Source organism: Coregonus lavaretus (assembly GCF_964263955.1).
Source record: "Coregonus lavaretus genome assembly, chromosome: 25".
In the NCBI taxonomy this organism is placed as follows: Eukaryota; Metazoa; Chordata; class Actinopteri; order Salmoniformes; family Salmonidae; genus Coregonus; species Coregonus lavaretus.
Window position 1 is genome coordinate 721716 of NC_140012.1, and position 27276 is coordinate 748991.

Here is a 27276-nt window from a genome sequence, read left to right on the forward strand (position 1 = left end):
GTCCTTGGTAGTGGGCCTCGTCGGTGGCACTGTGTTATCCTCAAAGCGGGCGAAGAAGGTGTTTAGCTTGTCTGGAAGCGAGACGTCGGTGTTGGCGACGTGGCTGGTTTTCTTTTTGTAGTCCGTGATTGTCTGTAGACCCTGCCACATACGTCTTGTGTCTGAGCAGTTGAATTGCGACTCCACTTTGTCTCTATACTGATGTTTTGCCAGTTTAATTGCCTTGTGGAGTGAGTAGCTACACTGTTTGTATTCTGCCATATTCCCAGTCACCTTGCCATGGTTAAATGCGGTGGTTCGCGCTTTCAGTTTTGCGTGAATGCTGCCATCTATACCCGGTTTCTGGTTAGGGTAGGTTTTAATAGTCACAGTGGGCACAACATCACCTATACACTTCCTGATAAACTCAGTCACCGTTTCAGTGTATTCGTCTAAATTATTTTCGCAAGCTACCCGGAACATATCCCAGTCCACGTGATCAAAAAAAATTTGAAGCGTGGATTCCGATTGGTCAGACCAGCGTTGAATAGTCCTTAGCACGGGTACTTCCTGTTTGAGTTTCTGCCTATAGGAAGGGAGGAGCAAAATGGAGTCGTGGTCAGATTTGCCGAAAGGAGGGCGGGGGAGGGCCTTATAACCATCCCGGTAGTTCGAATAGCAATGGTCGATGATTTTAGCAGCGCGAGTACAACAGTCATAGTGACAGAAATGATAGAACTTCGGCAGCCTAGTCCTCAAATTTGCTTGGTTAAAATCCCGGCTACAATAAATGGAGCCTCACGATATGTGGTTTCCAGTTTGCATAAAGTCCAGTGAAGTTCTGAGGGCCGTCGTGGTATCGGCTTGAGGGGGGATATACACGGCCGTGACTATAATGGAAGAAAATTATCTTGGGAGATAATACATTTGATTGTGAGATATTTGAGTTCAGTTGAACAAAAGGACTTTAGTTCCTGTACGTTACTACAATTACACCAAGAGTCGTTAATCATGAAACACACACCTCCACCCTTCTGCTTCCCGGAGAGATATTTATTCCTGTCTGCGCGATGAACTGAGAACCCATCTGGCTGGACTGATTGACAGAATATCCTCAGAGAGCCATGTTTCCGTGAAACAAAGTATGTTACAGGCCTTGATGTCTCTCTGGAAAGAAATCCTTGCCCGGAGCTCGTCGACCTTGTTAACCAGTGACTGAACATTAGCGAGTAGTATACTTGGTGGGTGGTGTGCGAGCCTCCTAAGTCGAACCAGCAGGCCGCTCCGAGTGCCTCGTCGGCGATGTTTTGGGTCAGCCGCTGGAATCAGTTCAATTGCCCTGGGGAGGGCAAACAAAGGATCTGCTTTGGGAAAGTCGTATTCCTGGTCGTAATGCTGTTGAGTTACCGCTGTTGAGTTTTTCCCTTCTGTATGTAATGATACAAAACACTTTCTGAGCTAATAATGTAAAAAAGAATACACAAAAAAACAAAATACCGCAAAGTTTCCTAAGAGCTAGTCGCGAGGCCGCCATCTTTGTCGGCGCCAGGTGATGACGTATGTCTTTGAACATAAGACATTTTCCATCACCAATGTAACTTCTTGAAAACTGTTGTCTGCAGCATCAGTGGATAGAGGTATGTTCAAGAGATCTTCAATGATCTCACAAATGCAATCAAAAAAAGTTTATTATGTCTAACAATCTCCTTGTAAGTACAAATACCCTTCTACAGAAATCCCAGATTTGACATCTGTGGTGGTAAATCACAACCCCCGGGCCTGTTTCTACCTAACGCTACAACATATTATATAAATATACATCATTCACAGACAACCCCCACATAAAACTATTTCACGCCAACTTATAGAGTCCAATTAACATAACGACAGCCACTGGAGAACACCCCCCCTACCCAAATTCTATCCCCCGAAATCAGTCCCTCACAAACCCTCTGTTTACAACCACAGGTGAAACCACCTTGTTATGTATTTGAATTACGCAATTGTATTACCACTGGACACACCCCCATCATAAATCAAGAAGTGTGCAATACAGTTTGACAGAAACCGCCATACATTAACTACTGTGGCAGCCATGGAAAGTGTTTTGCCCCACGCTTCAACATCCCATGGGCCCAGTTTCTTAAAACCTTTGATCGGATTTCGTAAATCGGATTGGATTCAATCTTAGAATTGGGTATTTCAAAATTGAAAATTTGATCATTCAATGTTGTAGTTGCGTTTTTCAAAACTACAAGGTAGTGATTAGGATAGTTTTGATGCCGAAAATCAGGAAAATCTTGATCGCACTGGAAAGGTGGATTCAGGGTGGATTTAGAAAGTTGAAAGCCACTAAAACCGAGAAATTTAAAATGTAACTAAAAACAGGGACTTTCTTACATCTGAAAACCAAAGCTTACTAATTTTATTAAAAGTTTTAGTTATGTTAAATTGACTGCAGTATGGGTATAGGTCAGTTTTTATATTGAGAAGTGTCAAATAAATGAATGTACTTACTTACCGTTTCTTCTACCAGCTGTGCTGTGCGGGCTACACGGAGAAGCAGCACAAGCTGGTACGGGAAACCGCTCGACTTACACAAAATGGAATATAACGTTGTGGATAAAGTTCGGAATGACACAATTGCATGTGTACAACATCTAAAGACCTACATCACTATACTGAGAGTGTGTTTCTAAAAAGACGTATTTGGGTGTTTTTGGATATGCTTTTTGGACGCCCGCACACTGCACAACGAGCAATGAGAAAAGTCTATCGCGGCTGTTTATCAAAAACAAGTGAAATCACCAAAAAAGTGTCTTCACCCTTTTATAACATGCTATTAACATAAAAAATACAGATTAGGCTGAAAAATAGTAACATTCTCCTTTAAAGGGCTTCAACTCATAAAATTAACATTGATAATTTGACAAAATATTAGATCTACAAGGAGCAAATGAGGGCCCAAATATCTAGTGAAGTTTTTTCATAAATAGGAAAATAAATATTGTTGTCTTCATCTTATCTTAGATCAAGCACTAAAACACATTTCTAATCAGCATGTAGTCAGTGCCCTGGCTGTTTGGTTATCCATCAAGAAATCCACTCAAGTAAATGTTTTCATTTAATGTCACAAAGCCATTCCACATCCCAAACTGAACTTGAATTAAAACAAGTAAATGGGAAACCATCCCTCTTCAACAGATGGTGGAACACTGGCCGGTGTAGGCCATCATTGTAAATAAGAATTTGTTCTTAACTGACTTGCCTAGTTAAATAAAGGTTAAATAAAAAAAATAAAAAAAATGAGAAGGCACATAATCATGCAATGTTGCTGTGACTATGGTACCTAACATTGCTGATGCATTGGCCACAAAACAATAACATTTCCAAGATTGCTTACTTCTGTAAAGTAGAATAATAACAGTTTCTGATGAGAAAGTGCAAAATATGATTACATTTCAGTTAAACGATAGCTAAAACAATTAGATTAGCAATTTTAAACCAAAGTTTAAAACTAAGTCCTGATAAAGAGAGCATGTTCCAACATACAGTGGGGGAAAAAAGTATTTAGTCAGCCACCAATTGTGCAAGTTCTAATAATAATAATATTAATAATAATAATAATAATAATATGCCATTTAGCAGACGCTATTATCCAAAGCGACTTACAGTCATGCGTGCATACATTTATTTATTTTTTTGTGTATGGGTGGTCCTGGGGATCGAACCCACTACCTTGGCGTTACAAGCGCCGTGCTCTACCAGCTGAGCTACAGAGGACCAAGTTCTCCCACTCAAAAAGATGAGAGAGGCCTTTAATTTTCATCATTTCATAATTTTTTTCTCTCCAGAAAATCACATTGTAGGATTTTTAATGAATTTCTTTGCAAATTATGGTGGAAAATAAGTATTTGGTCACCTACAAACAAGCAAGATTTCTGGCTCTCACAGACCTGTAACTTTTTCTTTAAGAGGCTCCTCTGTCCTCCACTCGTTACCTGTATTAATGGCACCTGTTTGAACGTGTTATCAGTATAAAAGACACCTGTCCACAACCTCAAACAGTCACACTCCAAACTCCACTATGGCCAAGACCAAAGAGCTGTCAAAGGACACCAGAAACAAAATTGTAGACCTGCACCAGGCTGGGAAGACTGAATCTGCAATAGGTAAGCAGCTTGGTTTGAAGAAATCAACCGTGGGAGAAATTATTAGGAAATGGAAGACATACAAGACCACTGATAATCTCCCTCGATCTGGGGCTCCACGCAAGATCACAAGAACGGTGAGCAAAAATCCCAGAACCACACGGGGGGACCTAGTGAATGACCTGCAGAGAGCTGGGACCAAAGTAACAAAGCCTACCATCAGTAACACACTACGCCGCCAGGGACTCAAATCCTGCAGTGCCAGACGTGTCCCCCTGCTTAAGCCAGTACATGTCCAGGCCCGTCTGAAGATTGCTAGAGTGCATTTGGATGATCCAGAAGAGGATTGGGAGAATGTCATATGGTCAGATGAAACCAAAATATAACTTTTTGGTAAAAACTCAACTCGTCGTGTTTGGAGGACAAAGAATGCTGAGTTGCATCCAAAGAACACCATACCTACTGTGAAGCATGGGGGTGGAAACATCATGCTTTGGGGCTGTTTTTCTGCAAAGGGACCAGGACGACTGATCCGTGTAAAGGAAAGAATGAATGGGGCCATGTATAGTGAGATTTTGAGTGAAAACCTCCTTCCATCAGCAAGGGCATTGAAGATGAAACGTGGCTGGGTCTTTCAGCATGACAATGATCCCAAACACACCGCCCGGGCAACGAAGGAGTGGCTTCGTAAGAAGCATTTCAAGGTCCTGGAGTGGCCTAGCCAGTCTCCAGATCTCAACCCCATAGAAAAGCTTTGGAGGGAGTTGAAAGTCTGTGTTGCCCAGCGACAGCCCCAAAACATCACTGCTCTAGAGGAGATCTGCATGGAGGAATGGGCAAAAATACCAGCAACAGTGTGTGAAAACCTTGTGAAGACTTACAGAAAACGTTTGACCTGTGTCATTGCCAACAAAGGGTATATAACAAAGTATTGAGAAACTTTTGTTATTGACCAAATACTTATTTTCCACCATAATTTGCAAATAAATTCATAAAAAATCCTACAATGGGATTTTCTGGATTTTTTTTCCTCATTTTGTCTGCCATAGTTGACGTGTACTTATGATGAAAATTACAGGCCTCTCATCTTTTTAAGTGGGAGAACTTGCACAATTGGTGGCTGACTAAATATTATTTTCCCCCACTGTATTACATCCATCATGTAAATACTTCACACAGCCAAGATGCAACATTCACGAAAAACCCTTGAGGGAACATCCCAACTGAACTGCAAAGCATAATCACTTAAACTGAATACCTACATGTACTCATTCGTATTCCTATAACATAGAGTTGTGCACTCGTTGTGTATGACAGTCACTTTGACCATCCACCTATTTGCTTCATGAGGAAGAGAATGTGCTCTTCCAGTTGGTCAATCTGTGAAAGAAAGGGGTTCAAAACATGTTGGTTCTACACTTTGGGCAGAAGATGGTCCTTAACACTAGAACCACCGGGCCTCGAGGCATACTGATTCAGGCCAATGTCTCACCCTTGGCGTGTCTATTTTAACAGTCTAATAAATCCATTTAATATACACCATCACAAAGAAACTCATTATCATTTCGTTTAGGGAGGTCTTAAGAAACATGAAACAAAGACTATGTATTTAAAAAGAGCAGAATAGCATATTTTAAGTTTTATGTAACTAGTCGGTGCTTAGTAGCCTAGGCTATATGCTGCCACGAGTGCTCATGTGTGTAACAGCGAATAACAGCGGTTATTCGACAAAAAAAGTGATATAGAGATATATAGAGCCCTTGAGTTGTTTGGCAAACGTAGGCTACATATATGTGTGTTTAATTAGTTTCGATATAGTTTAGGTGTAGTTTCGATGGGCCATTATGAGATGGGCAGCTAACTGTTCGGTGTCCTCGTAAAACTGCTTATAACACAAACTATTTGTGGTATCGAAATTCTCACAACATAAGTGTGTGAAATAGACTTATTTAGGAACAGTCTAGGACGGAGGTGGACAAAATGGCAGTGATCCACCTGTGGTAAATTCAATTGATTGGACATGATTTGGAATGGCACATACCCGTCTATATAAGGTCCCACAGTTGACAGTGCATGTCAGAGCAAAAACCAAGCCATGAGGTCGAAGGAATTTTCCGTAGAGCTCCGAGACAGGATTGTGTCGAGGCACAGATCTGGGGAAGGTGGTCACTCTGACAGAGCTCCAGAGTTCCTCTGTGGAGATGGGAGAACCTTCCAGAAGGACAACCATCTCTGCAGCACTCCACCAATCAGGCCTTTATTGTAGAGTGTCCAGATGGAAGCCACACCTCAGTAAAAGGCACGTGACAGCCCACTTGGAGTTTGCCAAAAGGCACCTAAAGACTCTCAGACCATGAGAAACAAGATTCTCTGGTCTGATCAAACCAAGATTGAACTCTTTGGCCTGAATGCCAGGCATCACGTCTGAAGGAAACCTGGCAGCATCCCTACGGTGAAGCATGGTGGTGGCAGCATCATGGTGTGGGGATGTTTTTCAGCAGCAGGGACTGAGAGACTAGTCAAGATCGAGTGAAAGATGAACGGAACAAAGTACAAAGAGATCCTTGATGAAAACCTGCTCCAGAGCGCTCAGGACCTCAGACTGGGGCGAAGGTTCACCTTACAACAGGATAACGACCCTAAGCACACAGCCAAGACAAAGCAGGAGCGCTTCAGGACAAGTCTCTGAATGTCCTTGAGTGGCTCAGGCAGAGCCCGGACTTCAACCCGATCTAACATCTCTGGAGAGAACTGAAAATAGTTGTGCAGCGACGCTCCCCATCCAACCTGACCGAGCTTGAGAGGATCTGCAGAGAAGAATGGGAGAAACTCCCCAAATACAGGTGTGCCAAGCTTGTAGCGTCAAACCCAAGAAGACTCGAGGCTGTAATCGTTTCCAAAAGGTGCTTGAACAAAGTACTGAGTAAAGGTTCTGAATACTTATGTAAATGTGATATTTCAGTATTATTTTGTATTATTTTTTATTTGCAAAAATTTATAAAAACCTGTTTTTTCTTTGTCATTATGGGGTATTGTGTCTAGATTAATGAGGTATAAAAAACAATTTAATCCAGTTTAGAATAAGGCTGTAACGTAACAAAATGTGGAAAAGGTTATTGCAATCTGAATAGTTTCCGAATGCACTGTATATACTGAACAAAAATATAAACGTAACATGTAAAGTGCTGATCCCATGTTTCATGAGCTGAAATAAAAGATCACAGAAATGTTCCATACGCACAAAAAGCTCAGTTTGGCCTTGCGGCAAGCTCTAGGAAGAGTCTTGGTGGTTCCAAACTTCTTCTATTTAAGAATGATGGAGGCCACTGATCTTGGGGACCTTCAATGCTGCAGATATCTTTTGGTACCCTTACCCAGATCTGTGCCTCGACACAATCCTGTCTCGGGGCTCTGCGGACAATTCCTTCGACCTGGTTTTTGCTCTGACATGCACTGTCAACTGTGGGACCTTATATAGACAGGTGTGTGCCTTTCCAAATCATGTCCAATCAATTGAATTTACCACAGGTGGGCTCCAATCAAGTTGTAGAAACATCTCAAGGATGATCAATGGAAACAGGATGCACCTGAGCTCAATTTCAAGTCTCATCGCAAAGGGTCCGAATACTGTAAATAAAAAATAATGTAAATAAGGTATCTGTTTTTTATCTTTAATACATTTGCAAAAATTTCTAAAAACCTGTTTTCGCTTTGTCATTATGGGGTATTGTGTGTAGATTGATGAGGACCTTTTTTTTTTATTTAATCCATTTTAGAATAAGGCTGTAACGTGACAAAATGTGGAAAAAGTCAAGGGGTCTGAATACGTTCCAAATGCACTATGTATATACACATATACAATACCAGTCAAAAGTTTGGACACACCTACTCAATCAAGGGTTTTTCTTTATTTTTACTATTTTTTACATTGTAGAATAATAGTGAAGACATCAAAACTATGAAATAACACATATGGAATCATGTAGTAACCAAAAAAGTGTTAAACAAATCAAAATATATTTTATATTTGAGATTCTTCAAATAGCCACCCCTTGCCTTGACAGCTTTGCACACTCTTGGCATTCTCTCAACCAGCTTCATGAGGTAGTCACCTGGAATGCATTTCAATTAACAAGTGTGCCGTCTTAAACGTTTATTTGTGGAATTTCTTTCCTTCTTAATGCGTTTGAGCCAATCAGTTGTGTTGTGACAAGTTAAGGGGGGTATACAGAAGATAGCCTTAGTCCATATTATGGCAACAGCTCAAATAAGCAAAGAGAAACGACAGTCCATCATTACTTTAAGACATGAAGGTCAGTCAATACGGGAAATTTCAAGAAGTTTCTTCAAGTGCAGTCGCAAAAACCATCAAGCGCTATGATGAAACTGCCGGCTCTCATGAAGACCGCCAGAGGAATGGAAGAGTTACCTCTGCTGCAGAGGATAAGTTCATTAGAGTTACCAGCCTCAGAAATTGAAGCCCAAATAAATGCTTCACAGAGTTCAAGTAACAGACACATCTCAACTGTTCAGAAGGGACTGTGTGAATCATGCCTTCATGGTCGAATTGCTGCAAAGAAACCACTACTAAAGGACACCAATAAGAAGAAACCTGCTTGGGCCAAGAAACATGAGCAATGGACATTAGACAGGTGGAAATTTGTCCTTTGGTCTGGAGTCCAGATTGGATATTTTTGGTTCCAACCGCCCTGTCTTTGTGAGACGCGGTGTGGGTGAACGGATGATCTCCGCATGAGTAGTTCCCACCGTAAAGCATGGAGGAGGTGTTGTTATGGTGTGGGGGTGCTTTGCTGGTGACACTGTCTGTGATTTATTTAGAATTCAAGGCACACTTAACCAGCATGGCTGCCACAGCATTCTGCAGCGATACGCCATCCCATCTGGTTTGGGCTTAGTGGAACTATCATTTGTTTTTCAACAGGACAACGACCCAACACACTTCCAGGCTGTGTAAGGGCTATTTTACCAAGAAGGAGAGGGTGCTGCATCAGATGACCTGGCCTCCACAATCCCCCGACCTCAACCCAAATGAGATAGTTTGGATGAGTCGAACCGCATAGTGAAGGAAAAGCAGCCAAAAAGTGCTCAGTATATGTGGGAACTCCTTCAAGACTGTTGGAAAAGTATTCCAGGTGAAGCTGGTTGAGAGAATGCCAAGTGTGCAAAGCTGTCATCAAGGCAAAGGGTGGCTATTTGAATAATCTCAAATCTAAAATACATTTTCATTTATTTAACAATTTTTTGGTTACTACATGATTCCATATGTGTTATTAAATAGTTTATGTCTTCACTATTATTCTACAATGTAGAAAATAGTAAAAATAAAGAAAAACCCTTGAATGAGTAGGTGTGTCCAAACTTTTGACTGGTACTGTACATTCCGGCCTCATTGCTCGTTCTGATATTTTATAATTTCTTATTTTTGGGGGGGATTGTGTGTGCATTTTTTAAAATATTTATTGCTAGGTACTTCTGTACTGTTGGAGCTAGAAACACAAGCATTTCGCTGCACCTACGATAACATCTGCAAATCTGTGTACGCGACCAATAAACTTTGATATGATTGAACAAAATCAATCAAATTCTGGAGCCCTATTTTGAGAGTAAAATATAGCAACAATAGCCTAATTGTCAACCCAAAATTAATAACTGGTTTAGGTTACATATAAAAATATCTCGAGTCATGCATTCTTGCTTGGACATGTCAGATTAAACAATGTATTTATTGACTTGAATCATACCATCTTATTAGCACTGTGAATTACTTTATAAGTAATTTTTCTACTGCTTGACAAAGGAACAATTTAGGTGTGACTAAATCATGGGTTGGTGCCACCAATTGAAAATGTTAGTAGCACCAGTGGAAAAATTCTCACCTTATGCACCAAGTCCCGGCAGCAGCATGAAGAGCTATAATCTGGAGAACAAATATTGGAGACAGTGCTTAACCAACTTGGAAGCCAAGTGATCCAGTAAGCAGTATTTGATGAGTAATTTGGTAGAGAAGACATACCATTCATGCGCTTTGAGCATGTTAAGCTCTGTGGTTCCTTGGGTTCGGTATTCTTTGGTGCAGCACACTCTGAAACTACATAATAGATTTATATATAATGCTCATCTAAAAGGTTTCATGCAAAATATTTAATTAGAAGATACTACAAACACATTGAGAAAGATGCAAAAAACAAAACAAATGGTTACATTGCCCAAGACATCACCACGGTGCGGTGACCTTGGAGCAGTGAAGGGGTTAAGTGCCTTGCTGAAGGGCACAACGGCAGGAAATGGCATCTATGATACCTAGAATCCCACCAAATTTTCCTGTAAGGCATGGGATTCGAACTGGAATCAGTCCAGTTGCAGGCCCACCTTTCTAACCTCTAGGCTACCTGCCACCCACTACAATATCCCTTTGATACTGTCTATTAGTACCATAAGAACACTGAACTGACATACCAGTCACTGGAGCTGTGGCCGGTTTGACTGGAGTTGTGGCCGGTTTGACTGGAGCTGCGGCGATGATGGGGGTCTTGGTCTGGTCTGGCTCCTGTCTGGGGGTGGAGGTCTTGGCGCTGTCGGTTTGTATGCTCTGCAGCCCCTCTAGGATCATAGCGTTGAGGTGACCCCCGCCTCGCTCCATTTGCAGGGTGACCGACAGCAGGTTGGAGTTGCCATCGAAGGCCTGCACAGAGGCCAGCACTCCGTCACTCAGCAGGACACTGAAGAGCTCCAGGACCTCCACGGGCCAGACCGACGGGAAGTGCTCCTTACCTACAGCAGGGCCAGTGCCAAACAGACAGACACATCACACAGACTGACAGGTACCATCTCAGAGCACTTCTTACATACAGGGATGAAGACTCACAAACAAGACGGATCAGTCACACAGGCAGTTGACAGACAGATACAGGTCATATCCCTCTTTATCTTCAGAAAATGAGTGCCACAGAGACAGACCAGTCACACAGACATACAACAGACACAGATCACATCTCAAAGTGCTCCTACAGGGCCAGACAGACACCAAGGGACAAGATCAGAGCTACAGGGCTAGGAGTTAACTTCAGACTGTGCAGTTGACTTCTGCCTTGTGTGGCCCCTCTTACCTGTGAGGGCACAGCGGGCAATCTGGAAGGGGAGCTGCAGGAACTTTGTGGGGATGGGCAGGATACTGGTGAAGGGGAGCTTCTCGGAGTTGCCGTAGTCTGCATAGATCACACTGGCCTCAGTCTCTGTGGTCTCCAGGAACACAGCTCTGTACCAGTTCTTATCACCTGTGGGGTAAAACAACAATAGCTTGCCTTGTAAAGTACAGCGTTATAAAGGCCACAGAGATTTTGTGTCCAAAAATTAGTGATTGAGCCAATGTTTTTTTAAGGAGAGTCATCCGTTGACAGGTGATGGACAACAGAGATAACTGTACATAAAAAAAAGCTCACAATATGTATGCCTTTGTACCGTATGCAGCTCATCTGAAAATAGCTGACTTGAATTGAACTTAGACAATGAATTCATATTCGATTAAATCCATGTTCATGTGGCAATAGTCAAAAGGAATGAGTAGTCTACGTTTCATGCAATCAGGTCAGTGTTTCTACACACAGTAGCTGCCCCTATATCAAGTGTAATATTCAGAATATTTTGATTACCAAGGGCTTGACATCTGAGAATTCAGTAGCTTTTCTCAGTGCTTCACATAATGAAACAATGGCATTTCAGCTATTAAAGACTATTGGAACACTTTTGTTGAGGGTTTTTAAGACTAGACTATTCACTCTTTACCTTGAGTAGTTTGACTAACATTTGCTGGAGCACAATGTGTGGAAAACACCATTAAATCCCAACCCTATAGTTACCTGCGCAATGGAATGCACTCTGCACTCATTGCATGCTCTACACCTAAACCTCCACACTGTGTTGAAAGAAGAGTAGACAACTGCTTTTCTGCACGCACATCGTGTCTTTATTTCACTATCAGACATGAAATGACCGGCTTTGGTCTGGAATGGCACTACTGGCTGTGGAGGTGAGAGCGAAAGAGAAAGAGAGAACAGACTCTGGTCTTTGATCGATCACCTGTCCGCTTTAGGAACACCTACCTGTAAGGTCTGTGTAAGTTTTTGGCAATTAATATTTCCTATAAGATGACAAGATAAAAAAAACGAGTGAAGGGTCGTTCCTCGTTTATTTGATTCGAATCCGAAAACAATCACAAAAGTATGCTTTTTTGTTTTCATTGTCTAAAGGAAATATTGAATAACGAGAAACTGAATAATGATTCGATTATTCAAATGTTGCGTTTTCAATGATCAGTTCAGGTTAAACCCATGTGCCGTAAGTTTTGGCCATGTGGGTCAGGTGACCAGTCCAAATTGGCCTAGGTCAGTGAGACAGCCACTTCCACAACTTATACAATCTTATGCACTTCAACATGTAGTGTATTCGGAAAGTATTCAGACCCCTTGACCTTTTCCACATTTTGTTACGTTACAGCATTACAGTGGGGAAAAAAAGTATTTAGTCAGCCACCAATTGTGCAAGTTCTCCCACTTAAAAAGATGAGAGAGGCCTGTCATTTTCATCATAGGTACACGTCAACTATGACAGACAAATTGAGATTTTTTTTTTCTCCAGAAAATCACATTGTATAAAAAGACACCTGTCCACAGAAGCAATCAATCAATCAGATTCCAAAATCTCCACCATGGCCAAGTCCAAAGAGCTCTCCAAGGATGTCATGGACAAGATTGTAGACCTACACAAGGCTGGAATAGGCTACAAGACCATCGCCAAGCAGCTTGGTGAGAAGGTGACAACAGTTGGTGCGATTATTCGCAAATGGAAGAAAAACTAAAGAACTGTCAAATCTCCCTCGGCCTGGGGCTCCATGCAAGATCTCACCTCGTGGAGTTGCAAAAATCATGAGAACGGTGAGGAATCAGCCCAGAACTACACGGGAGGATCTTGTCAATGATCTCAAGGCAGCTGGGACCATAGTCACCAAGAAAACAATTGGTAACACACTACGCCGTGAAGGACTGAAATCCTGCAGTGCCCGCAAGGTCCCCCTGCTCAAGAAAGCACATATACAGGCCCGTCTGAAGTTTGCCAATGAACATCTGAATGATTCAGAGGAGAACTGGGTGAAAGTGTTGTGGTCAGATGAGACCAAAATCGAGCTCTTTGGTATCAACTCAACGTGTTTGGAGGAGGAGGAATGCTGCCTATGTTTTTCTGCTAAGGGGACAGGACAACTTCACCGCATCAAAGGGACGATGGACAGGGCCATGTACCGTCAAATCAAGGGAGAGAACCTTCCCTCAGCCAGGGCATTGAAAATGGGTCGTGGATGGGTATTCCAGCATGACAATGACCCAAAACACACAGCCAAAGCAAGTACTAAGTCATGTTTTGCAGAGGGGTCAAATACTTATTTCCCTCATTAAAATGCAAATCAATTTATAACATTTTTGACATGCGTTTTTCTGGATTTTTTTGTTGTTATTCTGTCTCTCACTGTTCAAATAAACCTACCATTCAAATTATAGACTGATCATGTCTTTGTCAGTGGGCAAACATACAAAATCAGCGGGGGATCAAATACTTTTTTCCCCTCACTGTAGCTATGCAGCTACGCTCCCCATCCAACCTGACAGAGCTTGAGAGGATCTGCAGAGAAGCATGGGAGAAACTCCCTAAATACAGGTGTGCCAAGCTTGTAGTGTCACACCCAAGAAGACTTGAGGCTGTAATCGAGTAAAGGGTCTGAATACTTACAGTACCAGTCAAAAGTTTGGACACTCCTACTCATTAAAGGGTTTTTATTTATTTTTTTACTATTTTCTACATTGTAGAATAATAGTGTAGACATCAAAACTACGAAATAACACATGGAATCATGTAGTAACCAAAAAACTGTTAAATCAAAATATATTTTATATTTGAGATTCTTCAAATAGCCATCCTTTGCCTTGATGACAGCTTTGCACACGCTTGGCATTCTCTCAACCAGCTTCACCTGGAATACTTTTCCAACAGTCTTGAAGGAGTTCCCACATATGCTGAGCACTTGTTGGCTGCTTTTCCTTCACTATGCCGTTCGACTCATCCTAAACCATCTCAATTGGGTTGAGGTTGGGGGATTGTGGAGGCCAGGTCATCTGATGCAGCACTCCATCACTCTCCTTCTTGGTAAAATAGCCCTTACACAGCCTGTAGGTGTGTTGGGTCATTGTCCTGTTGAAAAAAAAATGATAGTCCCACTAAGCCCAAACCAGATGGGATGGCGTATCACTGCAGAATGCTGTGGCAGCCATGCTGGTTAAGTGTGCCTTGAATTCTAAATAAATCACAGACAGTGTCACCAGCAAAGCACCCCCACACCATAACACCTCCTCCTCCATGCTTTACGGTGGGAACCACACATGCAGAGATTATCTGTTCACCCACACCGCGTTTCACAAAGACACGGCAGTTGGAACCAAAAATCTCCAAATTTGACTCCAGACCAAAGGACAAATTTCGACCAGTCTAGTGTCCACTGCTAATGTTTCTAGGCCCAAGCAGTTCTCTTCTTCTTATTGGTGTCCTTTAGTAGTGGTTTCTTTGCAGCAATTCGACCATGGGCTCCCGAGTGGCGCAGTGGTCTAAGGCACTGCATCTCAGTGCTTGAGGCGTCACTACAGACCCCCTGGTTTGATACCAGGCTGTATCACAACCGGCCATGATTGGGAGTCCCATAGGGCGGCACACAATTGGCCCAGTGTCCTCCGGGTTTGGCCGGTGTAGGCCGTCATTGTAAATAAGAATTTCTTCATAACTGACTTGCCTAGTTAAAGGTAAAAATAAATAAAAATAAATAAATGAAGAACTGTCTGTGACTTGAACTCTGTGAAGCATTTATTTGGGCTGCAATTTCTGAGGCTGGTAACTCTAATGAACTTATCCTCTGCAGCAGAGGTAACTCTGGGTCTTCCATTCTTGTGGCGGTCCTCATGAGAGCCAGTTTCATCATAGCGCTTGATGGTTTTTGCGATTACTTCATGTCTTCAAGTAATGATGGACTGTTGTTTCTCTTTGCTTATTTGAGCTGTTCTTGCCATAATATGGACTTGGTCTTTTACCAAATAGGGCTATCTTCTGTATACCACCCCTACCTTGTCACAACACAACTGATTGGCTCAAACACATTAAGAAGGAAATACATTCCACAAATTAACGTTTAAGAAGGCACACCTGTTAATTGAAATGCATTCCAGGAGACTACCTCATGAAGCTGGTTGAGAGAATGCCAGGAGTGTGCAAAGCTGTCATCAAGGCAAAGGGTGGCTATTTGAAGAATCTCAAATATAAAATATATTTTGATTAGTTTAACACTTTTTTGGTTACTACATGATTCCATATGTGTTACTTCATAGTTTTCATGTCTTCACTATTATTCTACAACATAGAACATAGTACAAATAAAGAAGAACCCTTGAATGAGTAGGTGTCCAAACCTTTGACTGGTAGTGTATGTAAATGTGATATTTCAGTTTTGTATTTTTAATACATTTTCAAAAATGTCTAAAAACCAGTTTTAGCTTTGTCATTGTGTGTAGATTGTTAAGGGAAAAAAACTATTTAATCCATTTTAGAATAAGGCTGTAACGTACCAAAATGTGGAAAAGGTCAAGGGGTCTGAACACTTTCCGAATGGACTGTACATTAGGCCTATTGCATTTTGCACACATCCAGCCTATACTGTCCATTGCTTGGCCTTTCCATGTTTTTTATTGTGTAGGCTATGCTGTGAAATGAGTGTTATCTAAATCAAGATGTGCCCATTAAACCGGCTCACAGGAAGACACTTTCAGGACAATTGTCCGCCATCGCAAGTCAGCGCGAAGAACTAGTGCTGACCGTGAGTTGGTGGATAGTGTCACTCCAGGCCTGGGTTGATAATAGCATGGTGCAGGCCTGCGTGGCGAGAGACTGCCAAGAGTAGAGCTTTGATCCTTAACCCGAACCTGTCGGGACCACGACATATACAGTGCCTTCAGAAAGTATTCACAGCCCTTTACTTTTTCCACTTTGTTGTTACAGCCTGAATTTAAAATATATTAAATAGAGATATTGTGTCAATGGCCTCCACACAATACCCCAATAATGTCAAAGTGGAATTTGGTTTTTAGACATTTTTTTTAATTAATAAAAAATTACAATCTGAGATGTCTTGAGTCAATAAGTATTCAACCCCTTTGTTATGGGAAGCCTAAATAAGCTATTTGACAAAGATAAGTGTCATTGAAACTGCAGAATGATCTTTCTGATACAAAAATATAAAACGCAACAAGCAACAATTTCAAAACTTTTACTGAGTTACAGATTATATGAGGTAATCAGTCAATTTAAATGAATTCATTAGGCCCTAATCTATGGATTTCGCATGACTGGGAATACATACAGTGGGGGAAAAAAGTATTTAGTCAGCCACCAATTGTGCAAGTTCTCCCACTTAAAAAGATGAGAGAGGCCTTTAATTTTCATCATAGGTACACGTCAACTATGACAGACAAATTGAGAAAAAAAAAATCTACAGAAAATCACATTGTATGATTTTTAATGAATTTATTTGCAAATTATGGTGGAAAATAAGTATTTGGTCACCTACAAACAAGCAAGATTTCTGGCTCTCACAGACCTGTAACTTCTTCTTTAAGAGGCTCCTCTGTCCTCCACTCGTTACCTGAATTAATGGCACCTGTTTGAACTTGTTATCAGTATAAAAGACACCTGTCCACAACCTCAAACAGTCAAACTCCAAACTCCACTATGGCCAAGACCAAAGAGCTGTCAAAGAACACAAGAAATACAATTGTAGACCTGCACCAGGCTGGGAAGACTGAATCTGCAATAGGTAAGCAGCTTGGTTTGAAGAAATCAACTGTGGGAGCAATTATTAGGAAATGGAAGACATACAAGACCACTGATAATCTCCCTCGATCTGGGGCTCCACGCAAGATCTCACCCCGTGGGGTCAAAATGATCACAAGAACGGTGAGCAAAAATCCCAGAACCACACGGGGGGACCTAGTGAACAAAGTAACAAAGCCTACCATCAGTAACACACTACGCTGCCAGGGACTCAAATCCTGCAGTGCCAGACGTGTCCCTCTGCTTAAGCCAGTACATGTCCAGGCCCGTCTGAAGTTTGCTAGAGTGCATTTGGATGATCCAGAAGAGGATTGGGAGAATGTCATGTGGTCTGATGAGACAAAAATATAGCTTTTTGGTCTAAACTCCACTCACCATGTTTGGAGGAAGAAGAAGGATGAGTACAACCCCAAGAACACCATCCCAACCGTGAAGCATGGAGGTGGAAACATCATTCTTTGGGGATGCTTTTCTGCAAAGGGGACAGGACGACTGCACCGTATTGAGGAGAGGATGGATGGGGCCATGTATCGTGAGATCTTGGCCAACAACCTCCTTCCCTCAGTAAGAGCATTGAAGATGGGTCGTGGCTGGGTCTTCCAGCATGACAACGACCTGAAACACACAGCCAGGGCAACTAAGGAGTGGCTCCGTAAGAAGCATCTCAAGGTCCTGGAGTGGCCTAGCCAGTCTCCAGACCTGAACCCAATAGAACATCTTTGGAGGGCGCTGAAAGTCCGTATTTCCCAGCGACAGCCCCGAAACCTGAAGGATCTGGAGAAGGTCTGTATGGAGGAGTGGGCCAAAATCCCTGCTGCAGTGTGTGCAAACCTAGTCAAGACCTACAGGAAACATATGATCTCTGTAATTGCAAACAAAGGTTTCTGTACCAAATATTAAGTACTGCTTTTCTGATGTATCAAATACTTATGTCATGCAATAAAATGTAAATTAATTACTTAAATATCATACAATGTGATTTTCTGGATTTTTGTTTTAGATTCCGTCTCTCACAGTTGAAGTGTACCTATGATAAAAATTACAGCCCTCTACATGCTTTGTAAGTAGGAAAACCTGCAAAATCGGCAGTGTATCAAACACTTGTTCTCCCCACTGTATATGGACGAGCAATGACAGAGCGGCATGGACTAAGATACAGTAGAATAGTATAGAATACAGTATATACAGTTGAAGTCGGAAGTTGACATACACTTAGGTTGGAGTCATTAAAACTCGTTTTTCAACCACTCCACACATTTCTCCTAGAGATGAACGTACTTTGGTGCGAAAAGTGCAAATTAATCCCAGAACAACAGCAAAAAGGACCTTGTGAAGATGCTGCAGGAAACAGATACAAAAGTATCTATATCTACAGTAAAACGAGTCCTATATCAACATAACCTGAAAGGCCGCTCAGCAACGAAGAAGCCACTGCTCCAAAACTGCCATAAAAAAGCCAGACTACGGTTTGCAACTGCACATCGGGACAAAGATCATACTTTTTAGAACTGTTTAGCCTCATTATGTTTGGAGGAAAAAGGGGGTTGCTTGCAAGCCGAAGAACACAATCCCAACCGTGAAGCACAGAGGTGGCAGCATCATGCTGTGAGGGTGCTTTGCTGCAGGAGGGACTGGTGCACTTCACAAAATAATGGCATCATGAGGAAGGAAAATTATGTGGTTATATTGAAGCAACATCTCAAGACATCAGTCAGGAAGTTAAAGCTTGGTCGCAAATGGGTCTTCCAAATGGACAATGACCCCAAGCATACTTCCAAAGTTGTGGCAAAATGGCTTAAGGACAACAAAGTCAAGGTATTGGAGTGGCCATCAAAGCCCTGACCTCAATTCTATAGAAAATGTGTGGGCAGAACTGAAAAAGCGTGTGCGAGCAAGGAGGCCTACAAACCTGACTTAGTTACACCAGCTCTGTCAGGAGGAATGGGCCAAAATTCACCCAACTTATTGTGGGAAGCTTGTGGAAGGCTACCAGAAACGTTTGACCCAAGTTAAACAATTTGAAGGCAATGCTACCAAATACTAATTGAGTGTATGTAAACTTCTGACCCACTAGGAATGTGATGAAATAAATAAAAGCTGAAATAAATCATTCGCGCTACTATTATTCTGACATTTCACATTCTTAAAATAAAGTGGTGATCCTAACTGACAGGGAATTTCTACTAGGATTAAATGTCAGGAATTGTGAAAAACTTAGTTTAAATGTATTTGGCTAATGTGTATGTAAAATTCCGACTTCCAACTGTATATATCCATAAAAATGATGCAGATTCATGATTTCGACTAGCTGAGAAAAGATGTCCATCTCATCCTGACACGTTAATTCTCAATAGGATAGTGAAGATCGAATTTCAATATTGAACAACGTTGCATATGTCGACAGACAGAAACGTTCGTACAAAACCCTGTTGTTGCAAACCAAATTTTAGGCTAGAAGCAATGGGAAATAATATCTAGATGCTTTTTACTGTGGAGATCAAGTTAACGAATTGGCTGGGCTGATGGGACACTGGATGTGCAGGGATGTCTCAAAAACAAGATGCCTATGTTTACGTCATAGGCTTACCCGTGTTAAACCGGTTTTGAAGAAAGGCTTAGAACACGTCTCAACAAATAACAATGCTTGTTTTGTATTTGTATTTATTATGGATCCCCAGCGGCAGGTAGCTTGGCGGGTAGGAGCGTTGGGCCAGTAACCGAAAGGTAGCTGGATCAAATCCCCGAGCTGACAAGGTAAAAATGTGTCGTTCTGCCCCTGAGCAAGGCAATTAACCCACTGTTCCCCGGGCGCCGATGAAGTGTATGTCGATTAAGGCGGCCCCCCGCACCTCTCTGATTCAAAGGGGTTGGGTTAAATACGGAAGACACATTTCAGTTGAATGCATTCAGATGTACAATTGACTAGTAGCTGCTGCCTACTCTTCCTGGGGTCCGGCAAAATTAAGTCAGTATTACAATTTTAAAAACATTATAATACATTCATTACAGAATTCACAACACACTAATATGTGTGCCCTCAGGCCCATACTCCACTACCACATATCTACAACACAAAATCCATGTGTCCGTGTGTGTATAGTGCGTATGTTATCATGTATGTGTATGCATGTGCCTATGATTGTGTTGCTTCACAGTGCCCGCTGTTTCATAAGGTGTATTTTTATCCGTTTAAAAAAAAATCTGATTCTACTACTTGCATCAGTTACCTGATGTGGAATAGAGTTCCATGTAGTCATGGCTCTATGTAGTACTGTGCACCTCCCATAGTCTGTTCTGGACTTGGGGACTTTGAAGAGACCTCTGGTGGCATGTCTTCTGTTGTATGCATGGGGGTCTGAGCTGTGTGCTAGTCGTTTAAGCAGACAGCTCGGTGCTTTCAACATGTCAATACCTCTACTAATACAAGTAGTGATGAAGTCAATCTCTCCTCCACTTTGAGCAAGGAGAGATTGACCTGCATATTATTAATGTTTGCTCTCTGTGTACATCCAAGGGCCAGCTGTGCTACCCTGTTCTGAGCCAATTGCAATTTTCTTAAGTCCCTATTTGTGGCACCTGACCACACGACTGAAGGACCTGCCTTGTTGATGGTACTGTTAAGGTAGAGCGGCGCTTTATTATGGACAGACTTCTCCCCATCTTAGCTACTGTTGTATCAATATGTTTTGACCATGACAGTTTACAATCCAGGGTTACTCCAAGCAGTTTAGTCACCTCAACTTGCTCAATTTCCACATTATTCATTACAAGATTTCGTTGAGGTTTAGGGTTTAAGTGAATGATTTGTCCCAAATACAATGCTTTTAGTTTTTAAAATATTTAGGACTAACTTACACCTTGCCACCCATTCTGAAACTAACTGCAGCTCTCTGTTAAGTGTTGCAGTCATTTCAGTTGCTGTAGTAGCTGACGTGTATAGTGTTGAGTCATCCGCATATATAGACACACTGGCTTTACTCAAAGCCATTGGTATGTCGTTAGTAAAGATTGAAAAAAAGTAAGGGGCCTAGACAGCTGCCCTGGGGAATTCATGATTCTACCTGGAGTAGTGTTGTGTCATCCACATAGACACACTGGCTTTACTCAAAGCCAGTGGCATGTCATTAGTAAAGATTGAAAAAAGTAAGGGGCCTAGACAGCTGCCCTGGGGAATTCTGTTGGAGAGGCTTCCATTAAAGAACACCATCTATGTTGTTAGACAGGTAACGCTTATCCACAATATAGCAGGGGGTGTAGCCATAACAGATACATTTTTCCAGCAGCAGAATGATTGATAACGTCAAATGCCACCCGTTGTAGAAAGAGAAAAGGGGAGAACACCATCGTGTTCATAAGAGTCATCTTTCCATAGACTGGTCATATTAGCTTTACATGCCAAACCGTACAGATGTTTTCATGAGAAAAACCGAATTTTGGGATGTCTCATGGTCTGACACACACTGACAAACACTGCCACATTCCACCGCAGATATCCCTACCTTAAACTGACGTATTTGATGGGGATTTTTTTTATTATGTTACTCCTTGAGTCTATTGAGGTTATCTGTTTTGTTGGGTCAGAGCAAAATGTATGGAGATTGAGTGCCTCTTTGCCTATAACTGGTAGTTTCATTGTATGAGAGATATCATCACATAAAACCACGTTGGCTACCCCCATCTAATAGGGTCAATGTAAATAGTCTGGGTGGCCATTTGATTAATTGTTCAGCAGTCTTATGGCTTGGGGGTAGAAGCTGTTAAGGAGCCTTTTGGTCCTAGTCTTGGTGCTCCGGTACCACTTGCCGTGTGGTAGCAGAGAGAACAGTCTATGACTTGGGTGACTGGAGTCTGACAATTGTTTGGGCTTTCCTCTGACACTGCCAAGTATATAGGTCCTGGATGGCTAGAAGCTTGGTCCCAGTGATGTACTGGCCGTACGCACTACCCTCTGCAGCGCCTTACGGTCAGAGGCTGAGCAGTTGTCATACCAGGTGGGGATGCAACCTGTCAGGATGCTCTCGATGGTGCAAGTGTAGAACTTTGGGGATCTGGGGACCCATGCCAAATCTTTTCAGTTTCCTGAGGGGGAAAAGGTGTTGTCGTTCCCTCTTCCCGACAGTATTGGTGTGTTTGGACCATGATAGTTAGTTGGTGATGTGGACACCAAGGAACTTGAAACGCTCTACCCACTCCACTACAGCCCCGTCGATGTTAATGGGGGCCTGTTCGGCACGCCTTTTCTTGTAGTCTACAATCAGCTCCTTTGTCTTGCTCACATTGAGGGAGAGGTTGTTGTCCTGGCACCACACTGCCAGGACTCTGACCTCCTCCCTATAGGCTGTCTCATCGTTGTCTGTGATTAGGCCTACCACTGTTGTGTCGTCAGCAAACTTAATGATGGTGTTGGAGTCGTGTTTGGCCACGCAGTCGTGGGTGAACAGGGAGTACAGGAGGGGAATAGGCTTGCACCCCTGAGGGGCCCCAGTGTTGAGGATCAGCGTGGCAGACGTGTTGTTGCCTACCCTTACCACCTGGGGTGACCCGTCAGGAAGTCCAGGATCCAGTTGGGGGGAGGTGTTTAGTCCCAGGGTCCTTAGCTTAGTGATGAGCTTTGTGGGCACTATGGTGTTGAACGCTGAGCTGTAGTCAATGAACAGCATTCTCACATAGGTGTTGCTTTTGTCCAGGTGGGAAAGGACAGTGTGGTTTGCGATTGAGATTGCGTCATCTGTGGATCTGTTGGGGCGGTATGCAAATTGGAGTGTTCTTGGGCACAGGGACTATTGTGGTCTGCTTGAAACATGTTGGAATACAGACTCAGTCAGGGACATGTTGAAAATGTTAGTGAAGACACTCGCAAGTTGGTCAGCGCATGCTCGGAGTACACGTCCTGGTAATCTGTCTGGCCCTGCGGCCTTGTGAATGTTGACCTTCTTAAAAGTCTTACTCACATCGGCTACGGAGAGTGTGATCACATAGTAATCCGGAACAGCTGGTGCTCTCATGCATGCTTCAGTGTTGCTTGCCTCAAAGCGAGCATAGAAGTGATTTAGCTCGTCTGGTAGGCTTGTGTCACTGGGCAGCTCGCGGCTGTGTTTCCCTTTGTAGTCTGTAATAGTTTTCAAGCCCTGCCACATCCGACAAGCATCAGAGCCGGTGTAGTACGATTCAATCTTAGTCCTGTATTGACTCTTTGCCTGTTTGATGGTTTGTCGAACGGCACATCGGGATTTCTTATAAACGTCCGGATTAGTGTTCCGCTCCTTGAAAGCGGCAGCTCTAGCCTTTAGCTCGATGCGGATGTTGCCTGTAATCCATGGCTTCTGGTTGGGATATGTACTGTGGGGACGACGTTGTCGATGCACTTATTGATGAAGCCGATAACTGAGGTGGTATACCCCTCAATGCCATTGGATGAATCCCGGAACTTATTCCAGTCTGTGCTAGGAAAACAGTCCTGTAGCGTAGCATCCGCGTCATCTTTCCACTTCCGTATTGAGCGAGTCACTGGTACTTCCTGCTTTAGTTTTTGCTTGTAAGCAGGAATCAGGAGGATAGAATTATGGTCCGATTTGTCAAACAGAGGGCGAGGGAGAGCTTTGTATGCGTCTCTGTGTGTGGAGTAAAGGTGGTCTAGAGTTTTTTTTCCCTCTGGCTGCACATGTGACATGCTGGTAGAAATTAGGTTAAACTGATTTAAGCTTGCCTGCATTAAAGTCCCCGGCCACTAGGAGCGCATCTTCTGGATGAGCATTTTCTTGTTTGCTTATGGCCTTATTCAGCTCATTGAGTGCGGTCTTAGTGCCAGCATCGGTTTGTGGTGGTAAATAGACGGCTACGAAAAACATAGATGAGAACTCTCTTGGTAGATAGTGTGGTCTACAGCTTATCATAAGGTACTCTACCTCAGGCGAGCTTATTGACAAAGATACACACTCCCGCCCCTCGTCTTACCAGACGTAGCTTCTCTGTCCTGCCGATTCATGGAAAATCCCGCCAGCTCTATATTATCTGCATAGTCGTTCAGACACCTCAGTGAAACATAAGACATTACAGTTTTTAATGTCCCGTTGGATATTCTTGATCATAGATCATCCATTTTGTTTTCCAATGATTGCACGATGGCCAATAGAACAGATGGTAGTGGAAGTTTACTCACTCGCCCACGAATTCTCAGAAGGCAGCCCCGACCTTCGGACCCCTTTTCTCTGTACTTTCTTCATGCAAATGACGGGGATTTGGGCCCGTTCCCGAGACAGCAGTATATCCTTCATGTAGGACTCATTAAATAAAAAATCTTTGCCAAGATCGAGGTGAGTAATCGCTGTTCTGAAGTCCAGAGGTTATTTTCAGTCATGAGAGATGGTAGCAGCAACATTACGTACACAATACGTTTTAAAAATAGTTTCTTTGCCTTGTTTGTAACGTAACAAAATGGCACAGTTGGTTAGGAGCCTGTAAAACGGCAGCCATCCCCTCCGGCGCCATAAAGTATTCAGACCCCTTTACTTTTTCCACATTTTGTTACGTTACAGCCTTATTCTAAAATTGATTTAAAAAACTAAACAATCCTCAGCAATCTACACACATTACCCCATAATGACAAAGCGAAAACAGTTTTTTTATTTTAGCAAATGTATTAACTATAAAAAACAGAAATATATTTTTTACATGAGTATTCAGACTCTTTGCTATGAGACTCGAAATTGAGCTCAGGTGAATCATGTTTCCATTTATCATCCTTGAGATGTTTCTACATCTTGATTGGAGTCTACCTGTGGTAAATTCAATTGATTGGACATGATTTGGAAAGGCACACACCTGTCTATATAAGGTCCCACAGTTGACAGTGCATGTCAGAGCAAAAACTAAGCCATGAGGTCGAAAGGAATTGTCCGTAGAGCTCCGATACAGGATTGTGTCGAGGCACAGATCGGAGGAAGGGTACAAACATTTTTATGCAGCATTGAAGGTCCCCAAGAACACAGTGGCCTCCATCATTCTTAAATGGAAGAAGTTTGGAACCACCAAGACTCTTCCTAGAGCTGGCCGCCTGGCCAAACTGAGCAATCGGGGGAGAAGGGCCTTGGTCAGGCAGGTGACCAAGAACTCGATGGTCACTCAGACAGAGCTCTAGAGTTTCTCTGTGGAGATGGGAGAAACCTAAAGAAGGACAACCATCTCTGCAGCACTCCACCAATCAGGCCTTTATGATAGATTGGCCAGACGGAAGCCACTCCTCAGTAAAATGGCACATGACAGCCAAAAGGCACCTAGACCATGAGAAAGACTCTCAGACCATGAGAAACAAGATTCTTTGGTCTGATCAAACCAAGATTGAACTCTTTGGGCTGAATGCCAGGCGTCACGTCTTGAGGAAACCTGGCACCATCCCTACGGTGAAGCATGGTGGTGGCAGCAACATGCTGTGGTGATGTTTTTCAGCGGCAGGGACTGGGAGGCTAGTTAGGATCGAGGCAAAGAGGAACGGAGCAAAGTACAGAGAGATCCTTGATGAAAACCTGCTCCAGAGTGCTCAGGACCTCAGACTGGGGTGAAGGTTCACCTTCCAAAAGGACAACGACCCTAGGCACACAGCCAAGACAATGCAGGACTGGCTTCGGGACAAGTCTCAATGTCCTTGAGTGGCCCAGCAAGAGCCTGGACTTGAACCCGATTTAACATCTCTGGAGAGACCTGAAAATAGCTGTTCAGTGACGCTCCCCATCCAACCTGACAGAGCTTGAGAGGATCTGCAGAGAAGAATGGGAGAAACTCCCCAAATACAGGTGTGCCAAGCTTGTAGCGTCATACCTAAGAAGCCTCGATGCTGTAATCGCTGCCAAAGGTGCTTCAAAAAGTACTGAGTCTGAATACTTATGTAAATGTTATATTTCAGTTTTTTATTTGTAATAAATGTGCAAAAATGTATAAAACACAGTTTTTGCTTTGTCACTATGGGGTTTTGTGTGTAGATTGAGGAGGGGAAAAAAACAATTTAATCCATTTTAGAATAAGGCTGTAACGTAAAACAAAATGTGGAAAAAGTCAAGGGGTCTGAATACTTTCCGAAGCCACTGTATGGGTCTTTGGTTTCCCTCTACAATATCCACAAGCCTCATTAGAACAGAGTGAACTAGACCAGGCACTAAATCAGACGGAGGAAAAGATCATACAAAATTATTGCCTGTTCATCTTCAGAACTTCCCAATACCTTTCTGATGCATTTCAGTCACTTCAAACCATACTCAGATTGAAATACTGTCAAGACTGATTTGTAATAGACTGTGATACCCCCAATTAAAAAAGTAAACATTGGCTGTTGATTACATCATTTAAAAATAAATATATATATATATATATATTTTTTTACACATGGTGGGGTCGTGAAAATGTAATATCACAATGGGGTCGCGGGCCAAAAAAGTTTGGGAACCCCTGGACTACACAAAAAAAAAACCGGAAAAGCCAATCAATGGATATTACAAACAATCGATAGTATAGGCTGGATGTGTGCAAAAATCTATAACATGCATGCAGGCTACAGATTAAAGTGCATAAGGTTGTAAAAGTTGTGGAAGTGGCTGTCTCGCTGACCTAGGCCAATTTGGACTGGCAACATAACCCCCTACAGTGACAGTCAATCAAGAAATCATTGGAATGAGAAAAAAACAACATATAAATGACATTATTTATTCGATTTCATACACTGACCAAAAACATGAAAAGCGACACATTTATCATCTTCTGTGTTGCCAGGAATCCGAATATGAACTGCCCAAAACGTACGGTGCACGGGTTGAACCAGAACAGATCCTTGAAAAAACATTTGAATAATCTAATTATTATTCAGCTTCTCGTTATTCAATATTTCCTTTATACACTGAAAAAAAAAAGAAAACTTTTTATGTCTTGTTCGATTTCAGATTCAAATCAAATAAACGAGGAACGACCCTTTACTTGTCATCTAATGGGAAATATGAATTGGAGAAAATGTACACGAACACTAATCTTCCTTGGGGATGGGCATTCCCACATGAAAAAATACAATAGTTTACTGTGGTATAAATACTTTAGTATTACTATATTTATATACTATAGTACTCGCTGTAGTGTTGTTGCGGACATTACTGTAGTGTTTTTGCAGAAGTGTTTTTTATTTTATTTTTATAGAAGTGGGGGCACTCCTTGAGAAAACCTACTGGACTAA

The 27276-nt window shown here is 42.3% G+C and overlaps 1 protein-coding gene across 1 annotated transcript in view; it reads right to left on the reverse strand.

The window, feature by feature from the left end:
• Positions 1 to 5447: 5447 nt before the first annotated feature.
• The window catches only part of tdrd1 (tudor domain containing 1), a gene marked incomplete at both ends in the record, with an annotated part of 123204 nt that continues 101375 nt past the window's right edge, over positions 5448 to 27276 (reverse strand). The window contains 4 exons of the mRNA XM_084141431.1: positions 5448 to 5510; positions 10028 to 10068; positions 10608 to 10922; positions 11258 to 11425. Of these exons, the coding sequence (XP_083997557.1) occupies positions 5448 to 5510; positions 10028 to 10068; positions 10608 to 10922; positions 11258 to 11425 (587 nt within the window). The remainder of the gene's footprint in view (positions 5511 to 10027; positions 10069 to 10607; positions 10923 to 11257; positions 11426 to 27276) is intronic.